At 45.4% G+C, this 22,838-nt stretch overlaps 1 protein-coding gene across 1 annotated transcript in view; it reads right to left on the bottom strand.

Moving 5' to 3' along the window:
• Positions 1 to 22,838, bottom strand: part of ITPKB (inositol-trisphosphate 3-kinase B) — a 141,228-nt gene that overhangs the window by 115,350 nt on the left and 3,040 nt on the right. Inside the window, exon 2 of the mRNA XM_068232814.1 lies at positions 5,108 to 6,431. Within this exon, the coding sequence (XP_068088915.1) occupies positions 5,108 to 6,265 (1,158 nt within the window). The 5' untranslated portion in view covers positions 6,266 to 6,431. The remainder of the gene's footprint in view (positions 1 to 5,107; positions 6,432 to 22,838) is intronic.

Below are 22,838 nucleotides of genomic sequence, written 5' to 3'. Positions count from 1 at the left end.
CAACTTAACAGCAAAGTGGAGAACAACAAGAAGTAGTTGGGAAGACATATGAAGAGATAGATATATGGAGTTGGAGTGCTTAGCAGGAGCAGGGCAGCAGTAGCAGAGCAGGAAGTGGCTGGGAAGACATATGAAAATGGAGTTGGAGTATTCAGCTGGAACAGAGTGGAGCAGGAAACAGAGCAGGAAGTGGCTGGGGAGACAGATGAAGATATAGTTAGTTTAGCAGGAGCAGGGAAGCAGTAGCAGAGCAGGAGGTGGCTGGGAAGACCTATGAAGGTGGAGTTGGGGTGTTTAGCAGGAGCAGGGTGGAGCAAGGCAGCAGTAGCAGAGCAGGAAGTGGCTGGGAAGACATATAAAGGTGGAGTGTTTAGCAGGGGCAGAGTGGAGCAGGGAAGCAGAACAGGAAGTGGCTGGGAAGGTGGAGTTGGGGTGTTTAGCAGGAGCAGAGTGGAGCAGGACAGCAGGAACATAGCAGGAAGTGGCTGGAAGAGTTGGAGTGGTGGAGCTGGAGTGTTTAGAAGGTACAGATTGGAGCAGGGAAACAGTAGAAGAGGAGGAAGGACAGGCAGATGAAGGTGGAGTGTTTAGCAGGAGCAGTGTGGATCTGGACATCAGGAGCAGAGCAGGTAGCGTTGTAAAGAGTTGGAGTGGTGGAGGTGGAGTGTTTAGCAGTAGCAAGAGCAGGAAGTGGTTGTTGTAAAGAAATTGGACCTCTGCCAGCCTGCTGTATGGCAACAATAGAGCAATGTAAACAGTGTGATTTAAGGTCTCAGAAGTGAAATCAGTAATGCATTGTATACGCCATATTGCTCAGGAGGTTATTTTGATTACATTGTAAAATGCCTTTGGTAATCTCAATTACACTTTAACCCTCTATTATGTGCAGACAGCAGGCTTAAGTATGGACTCTGGAGATTGTCAGCACACATCACTGTTCTGGGGTCCACAGAGAGCCCGGCCATGCTATGCATGGAATGGGTAGGGATCAGTGCCGCCTGTCTCAGTGATCGGAACCAGCACCCCGTCACCTCTGAGCCCCGCCCCCCAGCGTCTGGACTATATAACTGGGCCGCAGGCTCTTGCATGACTTCACAGATTTCTGGAACACTTTCTGTTTCGTGGGCTGTTGCCTCACCCCTGGGGACGATTGCATAAACTCAAAAGAACAAAAATAGCATCAGCAACTTTGCCAAATGTTTTCACAAACTTTTCTTTGCTGCATAAAGTTTGTCAGGGGGAAAAAGTAACTTTTATTGCTGCCGGTAACTAATAATAGCGATAATGGCAGCAGCGGAATCACTGCAGGGCTCGTGCTCATAAATGTATATTGAGAGAGATTATGTCACGAATGGCCATTTTTTTTAAGAATTCGCATCACTGTTCACTCAGTTAAAGCGGACATGAACTCAGAACTTCCTCTCTGCTCTAAAAGATAAGCAACCTCATAGAAACCTTTAAAGAAAAACACTTGTTGCAGCCGATACAAATCATGCCATAAATCTGCTCTGTGTCTACTTCCTTCTCTCATGGAAGCAGACATAGGGTTAACATCCTGTGATTACAAATTAGCTAACACAGCTGAGAGATCTAATTACACCAGTGATTAGTCACAGGTGAGGGGTAATTAGACAGGCTAAACTCTATAAATACATACAGGGTGCATTTCTCCAGGTTTTTCTTCTGTCCTGTGCAAGAGTTCAGGTCCACTTTAAACCCAAAATTGAACAAAGTCAATTTTAATAGCCATCGGGAAGATAAAGATATGCTGTATAATATAAGCAAACATATAGTCCAAAGCTGTGTACACACGTTCCAGGAGTGTTGCCCAAAGATCCAGATTGAACCATTGACCAACAGTTCGGGCTCCGATGCTGTACAGGCGGTTGGCAAGCGAGGCATGATTGACAGGGCAGCTTCCTGCAGGAGGGGTGAGTAGGGAGACATGGCCGGTTCTAGGTATAAGGTGGCCCCCGACAAAATTAACCTGGGGCCCCCCCTGACAAGACCCCCTCCCCTTGTCAACGAGGCATTAGGGGCTGCTAAATTCTCCCTGCACCCCACCACAGCCTCCCGTCCAGATCTTTCCCACCTATATTCTGGTCCCCGAGGGCCCCTGCAGTGTAGCAACTCACCTTTTCCAGCAAGCCGAACCTGGTGCAGCAGTTGATTGGTGTTGGCCTTCTGCCTGCTGCAGTGTCGGACTGGGAGGTGGAAAATCTGAGGCAATCCGCCTGCTGGCCAAGCAGCAGTTAGGCCTGGAACCCACTACAAAACGTTATCGCTAATCGCAATCGCTAGCGTTTTGTATGAGCGTTTTGTAAGCGATTTCATCTCACGTTTTTGAGAGCGATTTTAAAAAGTGTAAGGTTTTTGCCAGTGTTTTTTAATTCTGATTGGTCCTTTCAATTAATTTTCATTTTTTTACAGTGTGCAGTAACTACAAAACGCGAGCAAAATCGCTCTGTGTAGGTTTTGATGAGCGATTAGGCCAGCGTTTATATACTAACGCTAAATGCTAACGCTAAAAATGCTGCATGTCCTCTGTTTTGCGATTTGGTAATCGCAATCGCTCCAGTGGAATTTGGCCCATCCATTATTATTAGCTGAGCGTTTAGGGAAATCTCTAGCGGCTGGAACCGCTCCCTAAACGCTCAGAAAATCACTCTAGCGGGTTCCAACCCTAGCCCTGTGTTATCACTCCCAATAGAAGCCTGTAGCAAGTCTTCACTGTGAGCAGCAACACCTGAATCCTGCTGCTTGGCCAGCAAGTGGATTTCCTCAGCTTTTCCAGCGCCCAGTCCAACACTGGCCTGCAGACTTGCTGTAGCTGCTCTGGTTATTTTTATCTCTCCCTCAGTCTGAACTCCGCCCCCTGCATTGACCTGAGTAGTGGAGAGCAGGAGATCACTGCATTGTATCAGCTAGCAGGGTAGGCGTGGCTTCAGTGAAGAATCAGACCCCCTCCTACCATCAGCTGCTGCACCTATTAGTTTAGATACCTTATTGCAAAGGTTAGAGTGGTTTTGTTATCAGTTTACAGGCATGAAAATATAAAAAGCAGTATAGCTTTTTTCTTTAACCAAAGTAGAGTCGCTTGTTCAAGTTCAACTCGAATAAAAATGTTTCCATATGTTTAAAGGAAACCAAAAGGCATGAAAAAAAAAACGAGGTTCACTTACCTGGGGCAACTACTGTGCAGGGCGCTATTGCGGACGGGAATGCAAAGAAGGTTACGCGTGGTCAGGGCTGCGCAGACGCAGTGCCCGCCGACTGCGAGTCAGAAAAAAACGAAACTAACCCGCAGGGGGGAAAAGGAGGATCATTGAGGACTGGAGACGGCACAGGACGGCTGCAGGGGGACTGGTAGAGGCAAAGTAAGTGAAACTCGCTTTTTTTTCATGCCTTTAGGTTTCCTTTAACCAGCCTGGCGTTCTATTAAGATCTGCCCTTCTTGTTATGCTTTCCTCGTCACCATGGCGACGAGCGGAGTGACGTCATGGACGTCAGCCGCCTCCGATCCAGCCCTTAGCGCTGGCCGGAACTGTTTGGTCCGGCTGCGCTAGGCTCGGGCGGCTGGGGGACCCTCTTTCGCCGCGATCAGGTAGCACACGCGGCTGGCAAAGTGCCGGCTGCGTGTGCTCCTTTTTATTTCATTAAAATCGGCCCAGCAGGGCCTGAGCGGCAGCCTCCGGCGGTAATAGACAAGCTGAGCTCGTCCATACCGCCAAGCAGGTTAAGAAACTTTAGTAAGGAGAAAGAACGGTACTTATCCGTTAGCCGGGCGCATCCGGCAGGTGGCGCTAATTACTATTCCCCCTCCAGGCCGACATGGATAGTAGGGAAAGCTGTAACTCTGGTGGAGTTTTGTCGCCACCTAGAGGATGCGCCAGGCTAACGGATAAGTACCGAAAGAACTTTTAGAGAAAGACTTTAGAGCCGTTTCTGGACCATCTGAAATAATTTACATCAGGGGTGCCCATTGAGTAGATCGCAATTTCATGGTCTCTACTCCAGTCTACAAGTCAGAAAATCTCTCCAACAGGCGCAAAGAACAGTAATAAAACAGGGTTCCTTTCTTTAGACTGGGAGGAGTTAGAGCCCATTTCAAGGTTTTATATTTTGTTTCCTATCTCCCGAACCACCACTATTATAGCTGGGATAGGAAGAGAGCTTGGAGATGCTCATATTTTTTTTCACTAGAAGCCGCACGGCACTTTTTTGTGGGCGCTATTGACCTGAGGAAGTGGGTAAAACCTGCAAAACGCGTTGTCGTACTACTACTACTTTTGAACTACTTTGAAGTGAACCAAGCAGCATTTTAGCCCCCATGGCATTTCAACTGCATATTAAAAATGCACGCTAACAATGTGGCTCATTACGAAAAAAAATTCAATTCTACTTCTTCTTTTTACATTTAAATGTCTGTTAGAAGATTTGTTTGCCCTACTTCAACAGCCTGCGGTCCTCAGAAATAGCAGGCAGGTAAGGACTGATGTAATTAGCAGTAGCAATGAGTAGGGGGTGGGGAGATAGTACACTGTGCTTCAAACAGTTTAAAGAAGTCATACCTGATTACATTCACACCTTCTCCTGGATAAAAAAGGGCAGAGGGGAAGGGGAGGGGGAATTGCAGCTCCTACAGCTATTAGAAACCAGAACAAACTGCAGGAAAAAAAAGCTGATTTAAATTCTTCAAGAGAGGCAAGCCAACAACGCCCTCTCTTTTTTAAACTGATTTTGTTTTATAGATTTTTGGGCGTCTCCACCTTCAGTAATAGAAAGAGATAAAGTATCTCATCAGCAAAGACACAGACAGCAATAAAATCCCACATGGGGTTCTAATTACTTTCCTCAATATCCAACAATAACATTTTATTTTTTTTCCTGGATCTGACCTTTGGCGTTCAGTCGTACAATCGCACAATACACAACAGTAGGAAGGAAGTGATACAATGGAAAAGGTTTGGAAGGTCACAGATGGAAACAGATTTGAATACATGAAGTCATTTTCCTTCTGTCGAAGCCGCCACTAGTACAATATAAGGCCAGCAGGAACGGATGACATACGAGCAGCAAACACAACAGGTTTCAAGTGCTCACTTACCACTTTCGGCTTTTGCTCAATGGTCTGCAGGAAGGGAGTGCTGTGCTCCGGGGATCTCTCGGGATCGCTGGAGATGTCATCCTCAGATTCATCCCAGGAGGAGGAGAACCCGGCCGACGAAGCAGAGGAAGAGGACAATTTCCGGGGAAGGGTGGCCGGGTCAATGCTAGGGCTGGTACAGTCCCCCTGACTGTCACCGTCTTCCCCATGGTCTGTGACTATGACAGCAGGAATGGGTCCTGGAGAGAGGACACCGGGCAAGTTAGGCTTGTTGATGTTCTCCAGTGGAAGGGGAATATTGATTAGCTTGTTGGGGGCCTCCACTGAAGAGGGATTTTTGGATAGCTGCACGGTATTTGACACACTGTTCGTTCTATGGTTGTCCACTTCACCGCCCATCACAACTGAAGAAGTGGCTGAGACCAACGGTGGAGCTGATGAATACAACGATGGACTTATAGGTGAGGGTGGTCCTTCTGGTTTGGGCCAAGAGGGCTTTCGCCCTGTGTCCTGACCAAAGTTAAACACTGTCTCTTCCGGCCTAATGCGTCGTAGAGGAGATGGAGACCGGCTACCCAGGCGAGGGCTTTTAAGTCCTGGGGAAGTGGGGCTGTTTCTTGCTTGAATGTGGGCTTCAAAAAGTCCAACAACTTGATTCACCTGAACGTTCTGAAGCTCGCGCTGTATCCGGGCCAGGCGCCTTTTCTCCTCCGATTCAGTGTGCCCGTTTCCTGAACCATTACCCTGTCCGAACCCTGCCAATGTCCCCAAGCGTGAATCTATCACCGACACGGCCTCACCCACAACACTGCCCTGAATTCGGAGAGGCGAAGGGCACCTCCCAACTCTCGGCAACCTGGGCGACTGTCCATCTCTGCCACTCCAGCTGGGTCTACGGCTTCTTGATCGCTCTCCCGAGTCCGGGAAAATGAAAGAAGACGAGTTGTTGTTCCTAGGAGAGGTCCCGGGGCTAGAAAGTCCAGGGCTGTAGAGCGGCAGTGGCGGGCTGACCAGCAGTGGACAATAGGTGCTCCGTCTCTCTGGCACGGGCAGCACAGGTCTCTGGCAGGTCGTGCTCGGCTTGGTCACGCTGCTCACCTTCCCATTGCTGTTGTTCATCATCACCAAGCTATTCAGGGCATAGCAGAACACAGCCATATTCCTGGGAGGAGGAAGGATAGAGAGCCGGCGGGCGCAGGGCACCGAGGGCTCACCACTCTGGATCCCAGTAGCTTCTTCTCTTCCGGGACTGCGACATAGCTCGGGAAGCTAGAAAGACGAGACGTGAAATGGGCTCCTGCCCAAACCTCCATAAACAAATCACCTGTAAATGAGAAGAGAGGGAGGGGAGAGACACATGTAAATGACTGGTGTTCAGGCTGTGGGTTTTCTCTATCTACAGGTCACTAAAAGTCTGTGGAGAGCAGTGTGCTTGATGTCAACGATGTGCACGGGAGACCTGTCATTTGCATGGACCTGCCCATCACTTCATGCCTGTATTGTAAACAGTGTCTGAGGTCAGAGGCGCGAGCACAGACTTGCAGAACCATGTCAGATATGCGAGTTTCCCTTTTCTGTGTGGTAACTACGGCTGCTATGTGTGTGTCGCCAAGAACGCCCATTGTGGAGAACCCTGCCCGGCTCGTGTAGAACAAATACAAAGGGGACGATTGATGAACAATTACCAGGTTCTCCAAAGCTGGAGAATGGTGGACCATTAAAGTCTTCAAAACAAATCTGTAAAAAAAAGAGAGAAAAAAATCATCCCCTGAAGGATACTAAGGGCTCATTTCCACTATAGCGAATCCGCATGCGGGCACTGCATACGGATTCACATAGGCAATACAAGTGGATGGGATAGTTTCCACTTGTGCGTCGTGTGGGTGCGTTTTGGTGTACGGGGGAAATCAGATCGCGTGCGGCTGGAATGCGGGCGAATCGCCCGCAATGTAATAGGGAAATCGCATGCGGCTTTGTCATGCGGTTTTCCCCGCGATTTTGCATGTACTGCTATGACAATTTACACAGGCAGTGACATGGTTAAATTCGCCTGCTTCTTAGCCATGCGAAATCGCATGCGGAATCGCGGGGAAAACAGCATGTGGAAACGCATCCGCATGCGATTTCGTCCGCGGTGGAATCCAGGCGATTCCGCACCGCAACAGTGGAAACGAGCCCTTACCTCATGAGGGTGAAGCCTCTGGATCCTAATGAGGCTTACCCGTCCTCTTCACCCTCCGGGATCCAGTGTTGACAGCCCCTGACTCGCACCTACGCAGCAGAGTGGACCAAATCAGGCTTGGCTATTATCGCCAGAGCCCATCAGAAAGCCGCTACTGCGTCTGTGCTGGAGCGGGGAAGGTAAATATTGCAGGTGCACCACAGCCAACAAGCTTGATGGCTGTATTTTCGGGGGGCCGCCAGCACTGGATCATGGTGGATGAAGAGGACAGGGAAGCCTCATTGGGATCCAGAAGCTTCCCCCTCTAGAGGTAAGTGGCTGGGGTTTTGTTTTTTTTACAGTATCCCTTTAAGTTCTGGACTTGATTCATTCAGGGTACATTTCCACTACAAGCATTTTTAATTCTCATGATTTTTCCCAGAAGCATAATCGCATGCATCGGTGAATTTGCATGTGTATGCCTCCATTTTTTCATACGAATTTGCATGCATAATGGCTAGTAGTAGTTTCTCTTTTTTTGCATCTCTATTAACCTCCTGAGCGTTACGGCCCTTAGGAGGTTTTGTCACTTTTAGCCCGATTTTAAAATAAATGTTCCTAATGGCTGTAAATCCTCTAGCTAGCACTAGGCTAGCTAGTAAGAGTCTTCGGCACCCTTTGATCGCCGCCGCTCCCCCGTTTATACATCGCCCAGCCTGGATCTAGCGATCGGCGCAGCCTCCCCGGACAGATCCGGTCTTCACTATGGGGAGGATTGCAGATGACGTAATGCGCAAACCTGATCCTCCCCATAGTGAGACTGGAGCAGCGTCGGGAGGAGGGCCGATCGCTGGATCCTGGCTAGGTAATGTATAAACTGGGGGGGGGGGTCGGGGAAATCGGCGGGGATCCAGGTGTGCCGGAGACTCTTACTAGCTAGCCTAGTGCTAGCTAGAGGATTTACAGCCATTAGGCACAATTATTTATTTATGGGGGACTCCTGGGGACAGCCGGCGGTATGCCCGACACAGTGTCGGGCATACCACTAAGGAGGTTAAAATACAAGAAAACACACGTGAAACCATGCAAAAATAGCAGACGCAAAAACGGCATGTGGCATCCGAAGTTTTTTATCACTGTTGTCCAGATTTTTTTCCCTGCATGCCCATTCTGGATACAGTGGAAACAGGCCCATTGAAAAACAAATTGCTATTATGCGATATGCAAATCTGTGTGTTCCTGGTTTCAGTATCAGGAACACTTTCTAGATCTAAAAACTTGCAAAAATAATCTCCTGCGCCTTAACTTCGTCAAATACAAACTTTAAAGAGAACCTGTACTGAGTAAAATTATTTAAAATAAACACATCAGGTAACTTCAAATGAACATTACATAGTTACCTTGCCATCAGTTCCTCTCAGAAGCTCACCATTTTCTTCTGACAATGATCCCTTCCAGTTCTGACAATATTTTGTCAGAACTGAAATATATCAGTTGCTGTCAGTTATACATCAGTTGCTGTCAGTTACAGCTGAGAGGAGAACTGATGTGCCCATGTTTCCCTATGGCTCAAGTGGGCGATGTTACAGTTTAACTGTGTGCTGACCACAAAGCTGTTATGGGGTACTAGCCCTTTTCAAAATGGAGGACGGAGAATTCCATTGATCACAGTTGACAGACAGGATGCAGGACAGGAAAAATAGATTGAGGAGTAGACTACACAGGAGGTAAGTATGACTTGTGTATGTTTTATTTGTCTTTTAATTTTCAGTTCAGGTTTTCTTTTTAAAGATGATAGATAGATAGATAGATAGATAGATAGATAGATATTGCTGTATATTGTTTTGTAGGTCCGCCCTCCCAGTGATGACACAGCCTAGGCTGATTAAGCGGAATTCTGCTCCCATAACACTTTGGGAGACCAGGTATTGTTTGTACTGGCTTTGGAACTCTCAGTAACTAAACATTCCGCAGAGCTGCACTGGAAAATGGGCAAACACTGACTAAATAATTTACAAGTGAATATTCAAAAAAAGCTATTTTATTCCTTCTGTTCTTTTCACTACAGTTCCTCTTTAAAAATCTCCCTGGCGTTCAATTTCTCCAGGATTTCTGTGCAAAAAGTGTTGCAAGTAATTTTCACAACTTTTTTTCCCTGTAACTTGCCAAAATGTGTCAAGCAAGGGTCTAGTATACAGTGCAGCAGAGTATTGACGTGTATGCATGTCAATGCTGTTCACAGCATGTTTTGTATGGACGTGTATAACCGTCAATACCACTAGAGAGGTTAAATCTCATTTTTCGTACAGCGAACCTTATCAAGAAAATTTTAAGGTATTTTCTGGTAGCCCGGTGTTCCCCCTTAGATAAATTTTTATTTGGGGCTCAAATACAATCAGGACCTGTGCTTCTCAATAAATGACAGTAATGCTTCCAGTTCAGCTCACAGCCACCCCGTCAGACCTCTATAGACACAGGGCGACTTCCTATTTTTGCTAGGGTGAGAGAGGAAACACGAACTTTTGTACTTCCTCTCTGCGTCAGAAAAAAAAAAACATTTTCAATGTAAAGAAAAAAAAATCGATTATTTACATTGTAATGTTTCCTGAGCCACTGCCCTAGAAACATCCACACATGGCTCGGTGCTGTCACTTAGCAGCTCAGGAAGCAGTCTGCCCAATTGTTACATTATTTTCCATCCCAGGAGGCTTCTGCAGAAACCCATCCTAACTTATTTGGTCATGTGACCAGAAGCAGCCCAGCTGACAGAGTTAAAGGGAACCCGAGGTAAGAGGAATATGGAGGCTGACAAGTTTATTTCCTTTAAACAATGCACATTAACCGGCTGTCTTGCTGACCCTCTGCCTTTATGTTAAAGAGAACCTGAACTGAAAATAAAAAGTCAAAATAACCATACACAGGTCATACTTACCTCCTGTGTAGTCTACTCGACCATCTCTTTCTCCTCTCCTGCGTCCCATTGGTCCTCTGTGATCAATGGAATTCTCTGTCCTCCATTTGAAAAATGGACATTACCCCATAACAGCTTCCTGGTCAGCACCCTGTTAAACTGTAATATCACCCACTTGAGCCAGAGGGCCCGTTTTCACTTGTGCGGTGCGAATTCGTTGCGGAAAACGCGAAAATGAATTTGCGGATGCAAATTTTAACGCAAATTTGCGTACGTTTTTGTGTAAGTATGCGAATTTAACCATGTCAGTGCCTGTGTGCTTTTACAATGATTTTAGGCGAAAACGTACGTGAATTCGCATGGAAAATTTGCATAGCAAACGCATGCGAATTTCCTATTAATTACATTTTATGCGAATCGCACACCGCCTTATTTGCATCGATCCTAATTTTAATAAATTTGCAGCAAAAAGCAATTGATATTACGACTAGACGGTACATTTTCGAAACGATCAGATGCGGCTGGTGAGCGGCGGTAGGTCAATGGCCGGTACAGTATTGAAAAGTGCAACGCTGCAGATTGATAGATTTTTAATCGGTGTGCCGTGTATGGGGGGATACGATCAGAGAGGGATTGATCTGTCCGCCACATTGGTTGTCAATCTATATGTGTATGGTCACCATATCTCTCACAGTTTTGTAAAGCCTGGTACACACATCCAATTCTTATTGGCCAATTTTACCACTTCCATGTGATATGAGAGCTTACTTACACAATCTTTTCATAGTATTTAAATTTTGTTGGCCCCAATAAATAAAATTGGTCAGTGATTGGTCAATCAAAATTGAATGTGTGTGTGCACCCCTAGTACTCTGTCTTCCCTCATTTGTTTCATGTCACCCCTCCCCCTCTCAGTGTCATTCCTGCCCAGACAATAACAGCATTTCAACAACCAGGAAGTACCAAAGCACGGGCTAGGGATGACTCATTTGCATTGCATAGTGTAAACAGTAGCGTGACACACTTATAATTGAAAAACGTGAAAAATTAGCAGTGCACAAATACTGCTTCAGTGATCAAAGCCTCATTATAAGCTTTTCTAAGCATACTTACCGGTAGGTGTTACTACTGTAACATTTTTTTTTTAAGTCACCTGTCTAAAAGAAAAATTAAAAAGCTAAAACGTTGCTTCGGTTTTCATATGAAAGGTTCGTTTTTTGGTGATTAGATGGTTCGATAGATAATTTCCGACATGTCCGATCTTCTTTTTGATTCTTTTGTCGCTCGATTTCTGATAGAAGTGAATGGAAAAAGATAAGAAAAACAAGTGGAAGATAAGAGAATTGACTGCAGGATCGAGCGGCAAAAAGGATCGAGAGCTGAAACGCACGGCAGAAACGAACCGTGTATTCCCAGCACAAGACCAATCAATCTCTGGCACTAAATTCTATTAAGCAATACCTTTTAAAGGGAACCTTAAGAGGAATATGGATGTTTCCTTTTAAGCAATACCAGTTGCTTGTCAGTCCTGCTGATCTCTTTAGCTGCAGTAGTGGCTGAATCACACACCTGAAACAAGCGTGCAGCTAATCCAGTCTGACTTCAGACAGAACACCTGATCTGCATGCCTGTTGAGGGGCTGTGGCTAAAAGTATTAGAGACACAGGATCAGCAAGGGAGTCAGGCAACTGGTATTCTTTTAAAATGAAAATTCCATATCCTTCTTATGCTGCGTACACACTGGCGACTATGGTCGTTTGAAACAGCTCATTAACGATTGTTCCGCCGACAATCGGGGAAAGAACTTTACCAAACGATCATTAACACGAACGACAAAAGAACGACATCGGGAAGATGGAAATATCCAACCTGACGGATCATATCTACCGACAATCGTTACAAAACTATAGTGTGTACAGACATCGGCCGAGAACGATCGTTACAAGGGCCAATGCGCCTGCATTGAATTCTGCCCAGCTTCAGTACTTCCTTTGTAGAGCGGCTGTAAAGAGCCCGGGGGGGGCAAACCAGAGTCGTTCGTCGCGGCAGGGAATCCTGCTTGTTTTATTGCGACGAACGACTCTGGGGGGACACGGGTCCCCTCCCCAGGGCTCTATACAAAAGAGGGCAAGGGGGGAGGAGAGCGAGACACGAAGCAGGCCGGCGGCTTGATCTGTCACATTGCCGGCGGCTTATTTGTCATTTAATTAACTCTCTTCTTTAATATACATATTGTTACCACCTACGGCGTTTACATTCAGTTAGCCGGGCGCAATTCATACAGTTTAGCCGGGCGCATCCGGCGTTTACATTCACAGTTTTGTGATTGAAATTAGCAACAACAGCGCCACCTGCCGGATGCGCCCGGCTAACGGATAAGTACCGATTGTTACATTGGTCATTTCAATTAAACTTTGTTTTCAAGTTAACAATCATATATTTGTATCTATTGTAACTCCATGTCAGTGTTTTTTTTTTTTTTTTTATATATATATAAATATGTAGGCAACATTTCCTTCTGATCGTTCTTTTCTGCGAGAACTATCGTTAAAATGTGTATGATGATCGTTGCATCCCATCGTTGCATACCAATCTTTCCAATATCGTTCGTCTGGTAACTATTGTTCTTTGCAAACGATAGTTATCGCAAGTGTGTATGAAGCATTATGTTTAGGTCTACCAGTTGCCTGGCTGATCCTCTGCCTCTAATATTTTTAGCCATGGACCCTGAACAAGCATGCAGCAGATCAGGTGTTTGACATTATTGTCAGATCTGACAAGATTAGCTGCATGCTTGTTTCTGGTGTTGTCCAGACACTACTGCAACCTAATAGACCAGCAGGGCTGCCAGTCAACTGGTATAGTTTAAAAGGAAATAAATATTTTCATTTCTGTTGTCCTTTAATGCAAAGCAGCAGCAATATATAACGAGGAAAGCCTGTAGCAGCCACATTTGTGAGAGTGCAAAGGAAACATATCTATATTTGCATTGCATTTATTAACATGTATAAATACATCAGAGGGCAATATAATAGCTTGGCGGATGAGCTTTTTGTCCCTAGGCCTTCTCAAAGGACTAGAGGACATGATCTGCGCATGGAGGAAAAACGTTTTAGCCATTTATTTAGGAAAGGGTTCTTTACAGTAAGAGTGATTAAGATGTGGAATGCATTGCCACAGGAAGTCGTTATGGCAAACTCTATACCTGCATTTAAAGGGGGCTTAGATGCTTTCCTTGCGTTGAAAGACATCCATGGCTACAATTACTAGGTAATGCCTAATGATGTTGATCCAGGGATTTTATCTGATTGCCATTTGGAGTCAGGAAGGAATTTTTCCCTTAGGGGCTAATTGGACCATGCCTTGTAAGGGTTTTTTCGCCTTCCTCTGGATCAACAGGGGTATGTGAGGGACGGGATGGAGTTGTACTTTGTACTGGTTGAACTCGATGGACGTATGTCTTTTTTTCAACCAAAATAACTATGTAACTATGTAACTATAAGGGCTCTTTCACTCCAGAGCTGATTTCTGGCATTTTGACGCAGTCAATAGTTTGCGTTAAGCAAGGTTAAAGGAAAGTCCATAGACTTTCATTTTACCTTTCACATCTAACGCTGCGTTTTGCCGCGTCGAGGTACGACGCAGCCGAGAGCTTTTAATCGCCCAGGGCCGGCGTTATCCCATCGGGCGAATTAGAACTACCGCCGCTAATCAGCGTTGCATAAACAACATGCCGACGTCACACCCCAGATCATAACACTTGCAGGAAATCGGCTGAAAAAAGAGCCCTTAGAGAATGAGTCGGTTCAGATAAAAGCGCTGTAAACAGGAAGATCTGTAGCAGAGTTCACACCGTGCCAGCCTCACGCTTGGCACAACACCCATGGCGGGTGATCCGCACTGGCAGGCGATTCCTCTCTCTCGCTTTCTGTGTTTGTGCTGCACAGGAAGATCCAGCGGCATCCTTAGCCGGGAAGCACTGGGAATCCCCCCTGCTGCTGGCATCAACTCGATAAACACAAACCTCAAATACTACAAGGTTCCCTCAATGGACCGCCGCCGAAAATAGCAGCCGAGGTCACAACTGGGAGCGTCAGATAAGAGAGCAGCCTAGAAATGCCCATCAGTTCTGCAGCTTTGCACACCAGAGAGCCACAGCAATGCTAAGCTGCTAAAAAACAATCCTCTACTCTCCCAAATAACTATATCCCATAACCCAACCGCGGGTCCACAGTGTTCTTCCCAGAATTTTTTTCCAGCCGGGTGGCATGAAATAGTAGCCGAGTGGGGCGATATGAGAGAATGCAGGGCCGGTGCTTCTGTGCACAATTCTGCTTACAGTATAGGAGGAGGCGAGCCGATGACAGCCGGGTGCTCACCAAAACTTGCCGGGTGGAGCACCCAGCTAAAAGAGTCTGGGGAGTACACTGGTCCAAATTTACAGGGACCTTGATGTGAGAGAGATATGGAGGCTGCCATTTTTATTTCCTCTTAAACAATACAAGTTGCCTGGCGACCCTGCTGATTCTTTTCATTACGTTATTTTTACTACAGTTCCCCCTTAACCACTTGAGGACCACAGTGCTAAACACGATAAAGACCAGGCTATTTTTTGTGAAAATGGCCACTGCAGCTTTAAGGCCAAGCTGCAGGGCTGCACAACACAGCACACTAGTGATTCCCCCCCCTTTCTCCCCACCAACAGAGCTCTCTGTTGGTGGGGTCAGATCGCCCCCCGGATGTCTATTTGTTTGTTTGTTTTTAAATATGTGTTTGTTTTTTTAATAAATTTTGCTATTTTTTTTTTTTTTTACATATTGCCCCTTCCCTCCCTCCCTCCCGCCAGCCAATCCCTGTGATGAGCTGTCATAGGCTTCAGCCTATGACAGCCGATCACTGCCAAGACAAAGGAGGGGACAGCCCTGTCACACGACTGTCCCCAGTACAGCGCTGCTGTAGATCGCAGTGCTGTACTATGTGTAAAGACGGCGGTTTTGCCGTCTAACAGTCTCCCGAGCGGCGATCGCTGCTCGGAGACTGAAGGCAGAGTGGAGCTCCGCCCCCCATTGGTGTGGAGTGGTCGTAGGATAGTTAAAGTGAACCAGAGACGAAGCACCCTCATGTACTTTACCATATATGTCAGTGGGAACATGACAGTAAACACCTACCCTGCTCTCTGTTTCATCCTTCACTGCTCAGCCTGCTTGTTACCAGCCCTGATAAAATCCCTGACTGAGCATTCAGTCTGGCTTTGCTCAGGAATCATGATAGCTGAGTCTGTCTTCTCTGATGTCTTTTCAAGCCCAAGCCTGCCCCCTTCTGGCTCTGCTATAATGACTCAGCTATCATGATTCCTGAGCAAAGCCAGACTGAATGCTCAGTCGGGGATTTTATCAGGGCTGATAACAAGCAGGCTGAGCAGTGAAGAATAAAACAGAGCAGGGTAGGTGTTTTCTCTAATGTTCCCACTGATATATATGGTAAAATACATGAGGGTGCTTTGTCTCTGGTTCTCTTTATGGAGGAACTGTAACGACAAAACGTCCCCTGGGGGGTACTCACCTCGGGTGGGGGAAGCCTCCGGATCCTAACGAGGCTTCCCACGCCGTCCTCCATCCCTCAGGGGTCTCGCTGCAGCCCTCCGTGCAGCGGTGACGTCAATATTTACCTTCCCGGCTCCTGCGCAGGCGCTCTGACAGCTGTCGGCTCCGAAGTAGGCGGAAATACCCGATCGCCGTCGGGTCTGCTCTACTGCGCAGGCGCAAGTTTCCGGCGCCTGCGCAGTAGAGCGGACCCAATGGAGATCGGGTATTTCCGTCTATTTCCGTGCTGAAAGCAGCCACAGCGCCCCCGCTGGAGCCAGCAAAGGTAAATATTGAATCTACAGTCGGGTCTGTCGCCGGCTGTTCGGAGGGCTGCAGCGAGACCCCTGTGGGACAGAGGACGGCATGGGAAGCCTCATTAGGATCCGGAGGCTTCCCCCACCCGAGGTGAGTACCCCCCAGGGGAGGTTTTTGATGTTACAGAGTCTCTTTAAAGATAATCTGTAAGAAAAAAAACTCTCCTGGGAGATATTTACATCGGGAGGGGGAAGCCTCTGGACCCTAATGAGGCGCCCCCCTCATCCTCCTTGCTGGATTTCCGGGACGAAGCCCCATATATTCACGGCCAACAAGGAATGGCGCAGGCGCGCCTGCAATATATACCTTTCCTGGCTCCAGCGCAGGCGCAGTAGCGGCTTTCCGAACGGCCTCAGGCAGAAATTGCCAAAGCCTGAGCCTGATCGGGAAGCCGCTACTGCGCCTCCGCTGGATTGCAGTATGTAAACATTTACCTCCCAATTGTTCGGGACCTTCCAGCACTGGATCGCCGGGATGGAGGAAGCCTTATTAGGATTCAGGGGCTTCCCCTTCCTAGGTAAGTACAGGTGGTCCCTGGTTAACAAGCGAGATAGGGATTGTAGGTATATTCTTAACCTGAATCTGTTCTTAAAGGATACCCGAGGTGACATGTGACATGATGAGATAGGCATGTGTATGTACAGTGCCTGGCACACAAATAACTATTCTGTGCTCCTTTTTTTTCTTTTTCTGCCTGAAAGAGTTAAACATCAGGTATGTAAGTGGCTGACTCAGTACTGACAGGAAGTTACTACAGTGTGACCCTCACTGATAAGAAATTACAACTATAAAACACTTTCCTAGCAGAAAATGGCTTCTGAGAGCAAGAAAGAGATTAAAAGGGTCAATAGTTCATAGATTTTAGCTCTGGCATACTTTAATGAATGTGTCCTTGAGAAAAAACAATAAAACTGTAAAAATTTAAAAAGTAGATTTAAATATAAAATAAAACTGTGGAATATCTTAAAAAGTCATTTTTAGGAGAAGGAAGATAGATACAATCATTTATTTAATTAGTTTATTTTCGCCTCAGGTGTCCTTTAAGTCGGAACATTGTGCCACTTCTGTCCCCTGTGCTTCCTTTGTGTCACCTCTGCCCTCTGTACCTGCTTATATAAGTTTAAAAGCCATTTTTTCTTTGAACTTTTTAAAATCGATTTTCTCAAAAACACTACAAGCATATATATTTTTGACTTGTTACCATTGAAACACAGAATCAATGCCGTTCATATCATTCGTAAGTCGGGGACTACCTGTATCCCCGAGGTTTTTTTTCTTATAGATTTCTTTTAAGAAGCCAATGAATGCACAGAGTTTGCAGGGAAGCTGTATTGTGCATCTCTCCCACTGTTACTTAACAGGAAGTGACATCACTGGTCACAAGACACTGCTGGAGAAATGCTGGTATTACCAGTAGAATGTTCAGGGGACAAGCTGTTGAACCTGGCTTCCCTGTACGCTCTGTGAGGATAGGATGTAGCTATACATTTTTGTGTTCTCTGTTCCAAGTTTGGGGAATTTGGCAGCGGAGGCCCCACCGCTTGTGCCTCTGCCTATAACTTTACACATAGGTCCATACACTCAGCTTCTGCCTCTATTAAAATTTTGGAATTTTTATTGAGCTCCTGGAAGGAAAAACAAGCTAAGGTGCTTTTGGAAGAAGTTGTAAAACCTTAGTTAGCCCGAAAACACGTAAGCCTCTTACTGCTTCAAAGAACACAATAAAAATTCCTGGATTTTAACAGAGGATAACAAGGCTCCTGGCTAGTCTCCTGTGATAAGACCGGGGCATCTGCTCCCACAAAGAGGACCTGTTTCCATTTCATGATTATGGAAAGTCAATGAGATGCTAATAACTTTAAAGAGAAACTCCAACCAAGAATTGAACTTTATCCAAATCAGTAGCTGATTTGGATAAAGTTCAATTCTTTGGATAAAGTTCAATTCCTTTTACATGAGACCATCAGGGGGCGCTGTATGACTGATTTTGTGCTGAAACCCCTCCCACAAGAAGCTCTGAGGACGGAGGTACTTTTGGCAGTTTCCCACAATGTAACAAGGTTCACAGACAGGAATTAGATGTTTTAAAGCTGTCTCTAACAGCCAAAACAGCTAGCAGCAGCTACATAACCTGCCCACAGTAAAAATGTCACCATGTGATAAATGTCAGAATGTAAATCGGGGAGAGGAAAGATTTTACAATGGGCAAACACTGACTAAATCATTTATACATAATTATGGTAAAAAATGAAGCACTTTTTTTATTGCATTATTTTCACTGGAGTTCCTCTTTAAGTTTATTAACAGTTTATGCTAATTTTAGGCAAGTGTATTGAAATGGACCAATCAAAAGCAGCAAGTACTCTATCTAAAAATTGTGTAAATGAAAGGGGGTTGTAACATCCAGAAATACAAAATTGCCTAAAAATAGTTAGTGCCCCAAATATATATGTTTTTTTTCTACAATAGGTCCCTATATGTCCACTTTCTTATTTTTTTTTAACTGGTCTGTGTGACTTTGCTGAACTGTGCAGTGCCAACTGGATTGTAGGAAGGCACTTTCTTTAGCTACAATAACAAGCTTATCTCAAAATGCAAATAACAGAAACTTCCCATCTCAGATAAAATAAGGACACTATGACCAGAAGGTAATTGAACCCCCGCTCCTTTGAAGAGTTTACACAGTGATGTAACCTGTTATCTAGGTTATGTTTGCTGATGTAGGGACAGTAATCTGTAAAATAAGCAGTTAATTAACAGATCTGGGTTAAAAAAAAAAAAAGAGGGGGGGGGGGCAGAATTGATATCACTTTTGGCCTCACAGAGTAAACCATAAAGATAAAAACCAGCAGAAATATTCTTTTCTTTCTTCTTATCACATTTCTCTTAAATCTGATGCTAGAAATACACAATGAGAATTTTCAGCAGATTTACTGTCCACTTGAATTTCCAAATTATTTTCTTATCAATTTCCATTCACTTCTATGAGAAATCGATCAGAAAAACAAACAAAAATCAGATTGGACATGTCGGAAATTATCTATCGAACCATCTATCTGCCAAAAATATCTCATGGTGTATTCCCAGCATACACTAAAAACAAAAGGATAGAAACAAAGCGAAATAAATAATTTCTTATTGGATGATTTATTTTAATTTTTTTCAATTGATATGGAGTTTCATCTCACTTAAACATAATATATGTATAAAGGTGCCCATTAACGGTACAATTTTCGATCTTTCGATGCGATTTTTACGATCGAATTGTATAGGAAATTCGCCGTTTATGAAGGCAATCGATAAGGAACTTTGGTTGATTACTAAATAGGATAAAATCGATCCAAAAGTTGGATTGTATGATCGAATTTGAAGAAAGATTCGTTCAGTAAACGTAAACAATCAATAATTACCTTCTGATTAGTTTTAAGCGCAAAAATCGCATTGAAAGATTGCATTTAGTAAAAATTGAACCGTTAATGGGCACCTTTAAAGAAAAACAGTAACCAAGAATTGAACTTCATCCCAATCAGTAGCTGATACCCCCTTTTACATGAGAAATCTATTCCTTTTCACAAACGGATCATCGGGGGGTCTGTATGGCTGATAGTGTGGTGAAACCCCTCCCACAGTGTGATGTCAGGACCATGGTCCTGGCAGTTTCCTGTCTGTGAACCTCATTGGATTGTGGGAAATAGCTGTTTACAGCTGTTTCCAACTGCCAAAAAAGCAAGCAGCATCTCCTTCCAGTGACATCACCTGCCAGCAGTAAAAATGTCCCCATGTGATAAATGTCAGAATGTAAATCAGGGAGAGGAAAGACTTTACAATGGGCAAACACTGACTAAACCATTTACACATCATTATTGTAAAAATGAAGAACTTTTTGATGACATTATTTTCACTGGAGTTCCTCCTTAAACTGACAACTCAGATTTTTTTTTGCATTTGACTGGCTGTACCTCTTTGTGATGAATTCAGAAGTGAAATGAAATACAGATATTATTCATAAAATAGTTGGTGAGCATGCCCACCGCAGGATCAGCCTCCTCCTGACTGAGGGCTGGTTCACACTATGAGCTGTTTGAGCTTCTTTTTTATTCACTTGCGTTTTTAAAAGCGCCGTGAAAGCACATATGTAATAAAATCCAATGTGAGGACTGGAACCCACTAGAGCGATTTTTTTTGAGCGTTTAGGGAGCATGAGAAATCGCTAGCGATTTCCCTAAACGCTCTGCCAATGTAAATGGATGGTGCAATTTCACAGGAGCGATTGCGATAAGCAAAATCGCAAACGCAAGACATGCAGCATTTTGTTAGCATTTTCGCTTCAATGTAAAATATATAATCGCTGGCATAATCGCTCATCAACACTTGCACGGAGCGATTTTTCTAGTGTTTTAAAGTTAATGTACATTGTAACAAAGTTAAAAATAATTGAAAGGACCAATCAGACTTTAAAACGCTAATCGCTAATCGCTACACAACGGCTGGCAAATTGATACAGATTCTAAAATCGCTCCCTAAAACGCTCATGAAATAGCTTACAAACTGCTCATGCAAAACACTAGCGATTGCGTTTAGCGATAGCGTTTTGTAGTGGGTTCCAGGCCTGAATGTTCTCACATGAGCGAAGAGCTTTCTTTCCAATGGCAAACGTGGCTCCCGCACCATTTTCTGGGCAATTGCACTTCAATGCAAGACGAACAACGATTTTGTGACCATTTTTCCGGCAAATTTGTTTTAAAAGACCTTCAGTTCCGGGTCAAAGTGTGCAGTACCTGTTTCTGTTTGCACACAGGAAATCGCAAAACAAAAAACACAATGCAAAATCGCTTGCAAAAAATTGCAAATCGCAAAAAAAGCCAGTAATCACTTCACAGCACTTGCGATGACATTTGCGTTTTGTAGTGTGAACTGGGCCTGACTTTTAACACTTTTTTTCTTTTCTAATAAACAGGCTCCAAAATGGAAAAAATTCGGTTTGGCATTGGGCATTCGGGGGTTCTTTGTAGGCAGCATAAATGTGCCTTCCAAACGTCAATCTAAAATGGCTATAATCTAACATTATGGCCTGGTGCACACCAAAAACCGCAAGCAGATCTGCAAAACGCTAGCATTTTTAGCTGCATTTTTCTTCTTATTTTGAAGTGTTTTGCTAGCATTTTGCAGTTTTGTTCTGCGGTTTTTGGTACAGCAGATTACAGATATTGTTACAGTAAAGCTGTTACTGAACAGCTTCTGTAACAAAACCGCCTGGCAAACCGCTCTGATGTAGCATTTTTCAGAGCGGTTTGCGTTTTTCCTATACTTTACAATGAGGCAGAAACGCCTCCGCAATCCAAAATCTGCCTCAGCCTGGGAGTATGCGTTTCTGCAAAACGCCTCCCGCTCTGGTGTGCACCACCCCATTGAAATACATTACCCTAGCGTTTCCACATCCGCAATCGGATCTGAAAACGCTGCCGAACCGCTCTGGTGTGCACTAGGCCTATCTGTGTGTTTGTTAAGCCGCATGTACACGCGTATATGCGGCCGCGATGTTCCTTATCAATCGAGCCGACAGGACGGATCTTGCTTCCGCCGAATCCCTGCTCGCTTCCCGTGAGGGGACAATGGCAGGGAATCGAGCGGAAGATAAGTGGCGCCGGAGGGGACGAGCAGGGAATCGAATGCGGCGCACGCGTCCCGAGTGGGGACGCGGCGGGCACGCGCGGGGACGCGGAAGAGGCAATCCGGCGGCTAATCGAGACGCCGGATCGCAGCCTCATCTGCCCGTGTAGATGAGGCTTTAGTCATAATAATCTATACTAATCTGCCTGCGGGGAACGAACATTCAAAGGTGAGTATACCAGCTAGTGATCGCCGCTTGCCTTCATTCTGACTTCAACACATACACTCCACTATGGGATCTACCTGATATATTCTGCTGGATACACATCGCTCTGTACACAAACTATTACACCCCACGTAACATAGCAACGGGCCAGAGTCATTTTTTCTTCACTGTCACCTGAATGCTGTCACCCCCTCCCTCTCATTCATAGTTATTGTGTGACGGTGACATAACTTACACAACGCTGTTCCACTTGCTCCCCAAGCCGCAAGCAAACACTTCACGATGACAGATTAAAGGACACCTGAAGTGTGAAGGATATGGTGGCTACCATATTTATTTCCTTTTAAACAATAACAGTTGCCTGACAGCCCTGCTGATCTTTCTAGCATGAATAGTGTATAAATTACCCACCTGAAATAAACATGTGGCTAATCCAGTCGAATATCTGATCCGCATGCTAGTTCAAGGTGTACCGCTGTTATTTCCTCCCCTCCACCTCTGATCAGGGAGGGGGTGTGGCCTGGACTAACACAGAGGCTGGGCCACAACCTGCAGTCCAGAATACAGGAAGATCAGCTTGAACTATTACAGAAAAAAATGCATCTGTAGAAATCCTGAAGGGAAGATCCGAGGTAAATAAAAAAAAAAGTTCTACTGACCCGGGGCTTCCTCCAGCCCCTGGTAGCCGATATGTCCCTCGCCACAGCTCCACTCCCAGCCGGTGTCCCAGGGTCCCCTCCGTTGGTGATGCCGACCTTGCCATGTCAGCATTTCCTGCGTCTGCGCGATCGCGTGGTTTGAAGCGTTCTGTACAGGCGCAGAAGTACTGCCCCTGCGCAGAACGCTTCAGACCACGTGAGAGTGATCACGAGCGGCGTGGACGCGCGCTCGCGCAGACGCAGAAAATGCCGACCTGGTGAGCA

This window comes from Hyperolius riggenbachi, chromosome 4, assembly GCF_040937935.1.
Source record: "Hyperolius riggenbachi isolate aHypRig1 chromosome 4, aHypRig1.pri, whole genome shotgun sequence".
NCBI classification, from domain to species: Eukaryota; Metazoa; Chordata; class Amphibia; order Anura; family Hyperoliidae; genus Hyperolius; species Hyperolius riggenbachi.
Note: the sequence above shows the minus strand (reverse complement) of the source record. Positions and strands in the feature narration are given on the sequence as shown.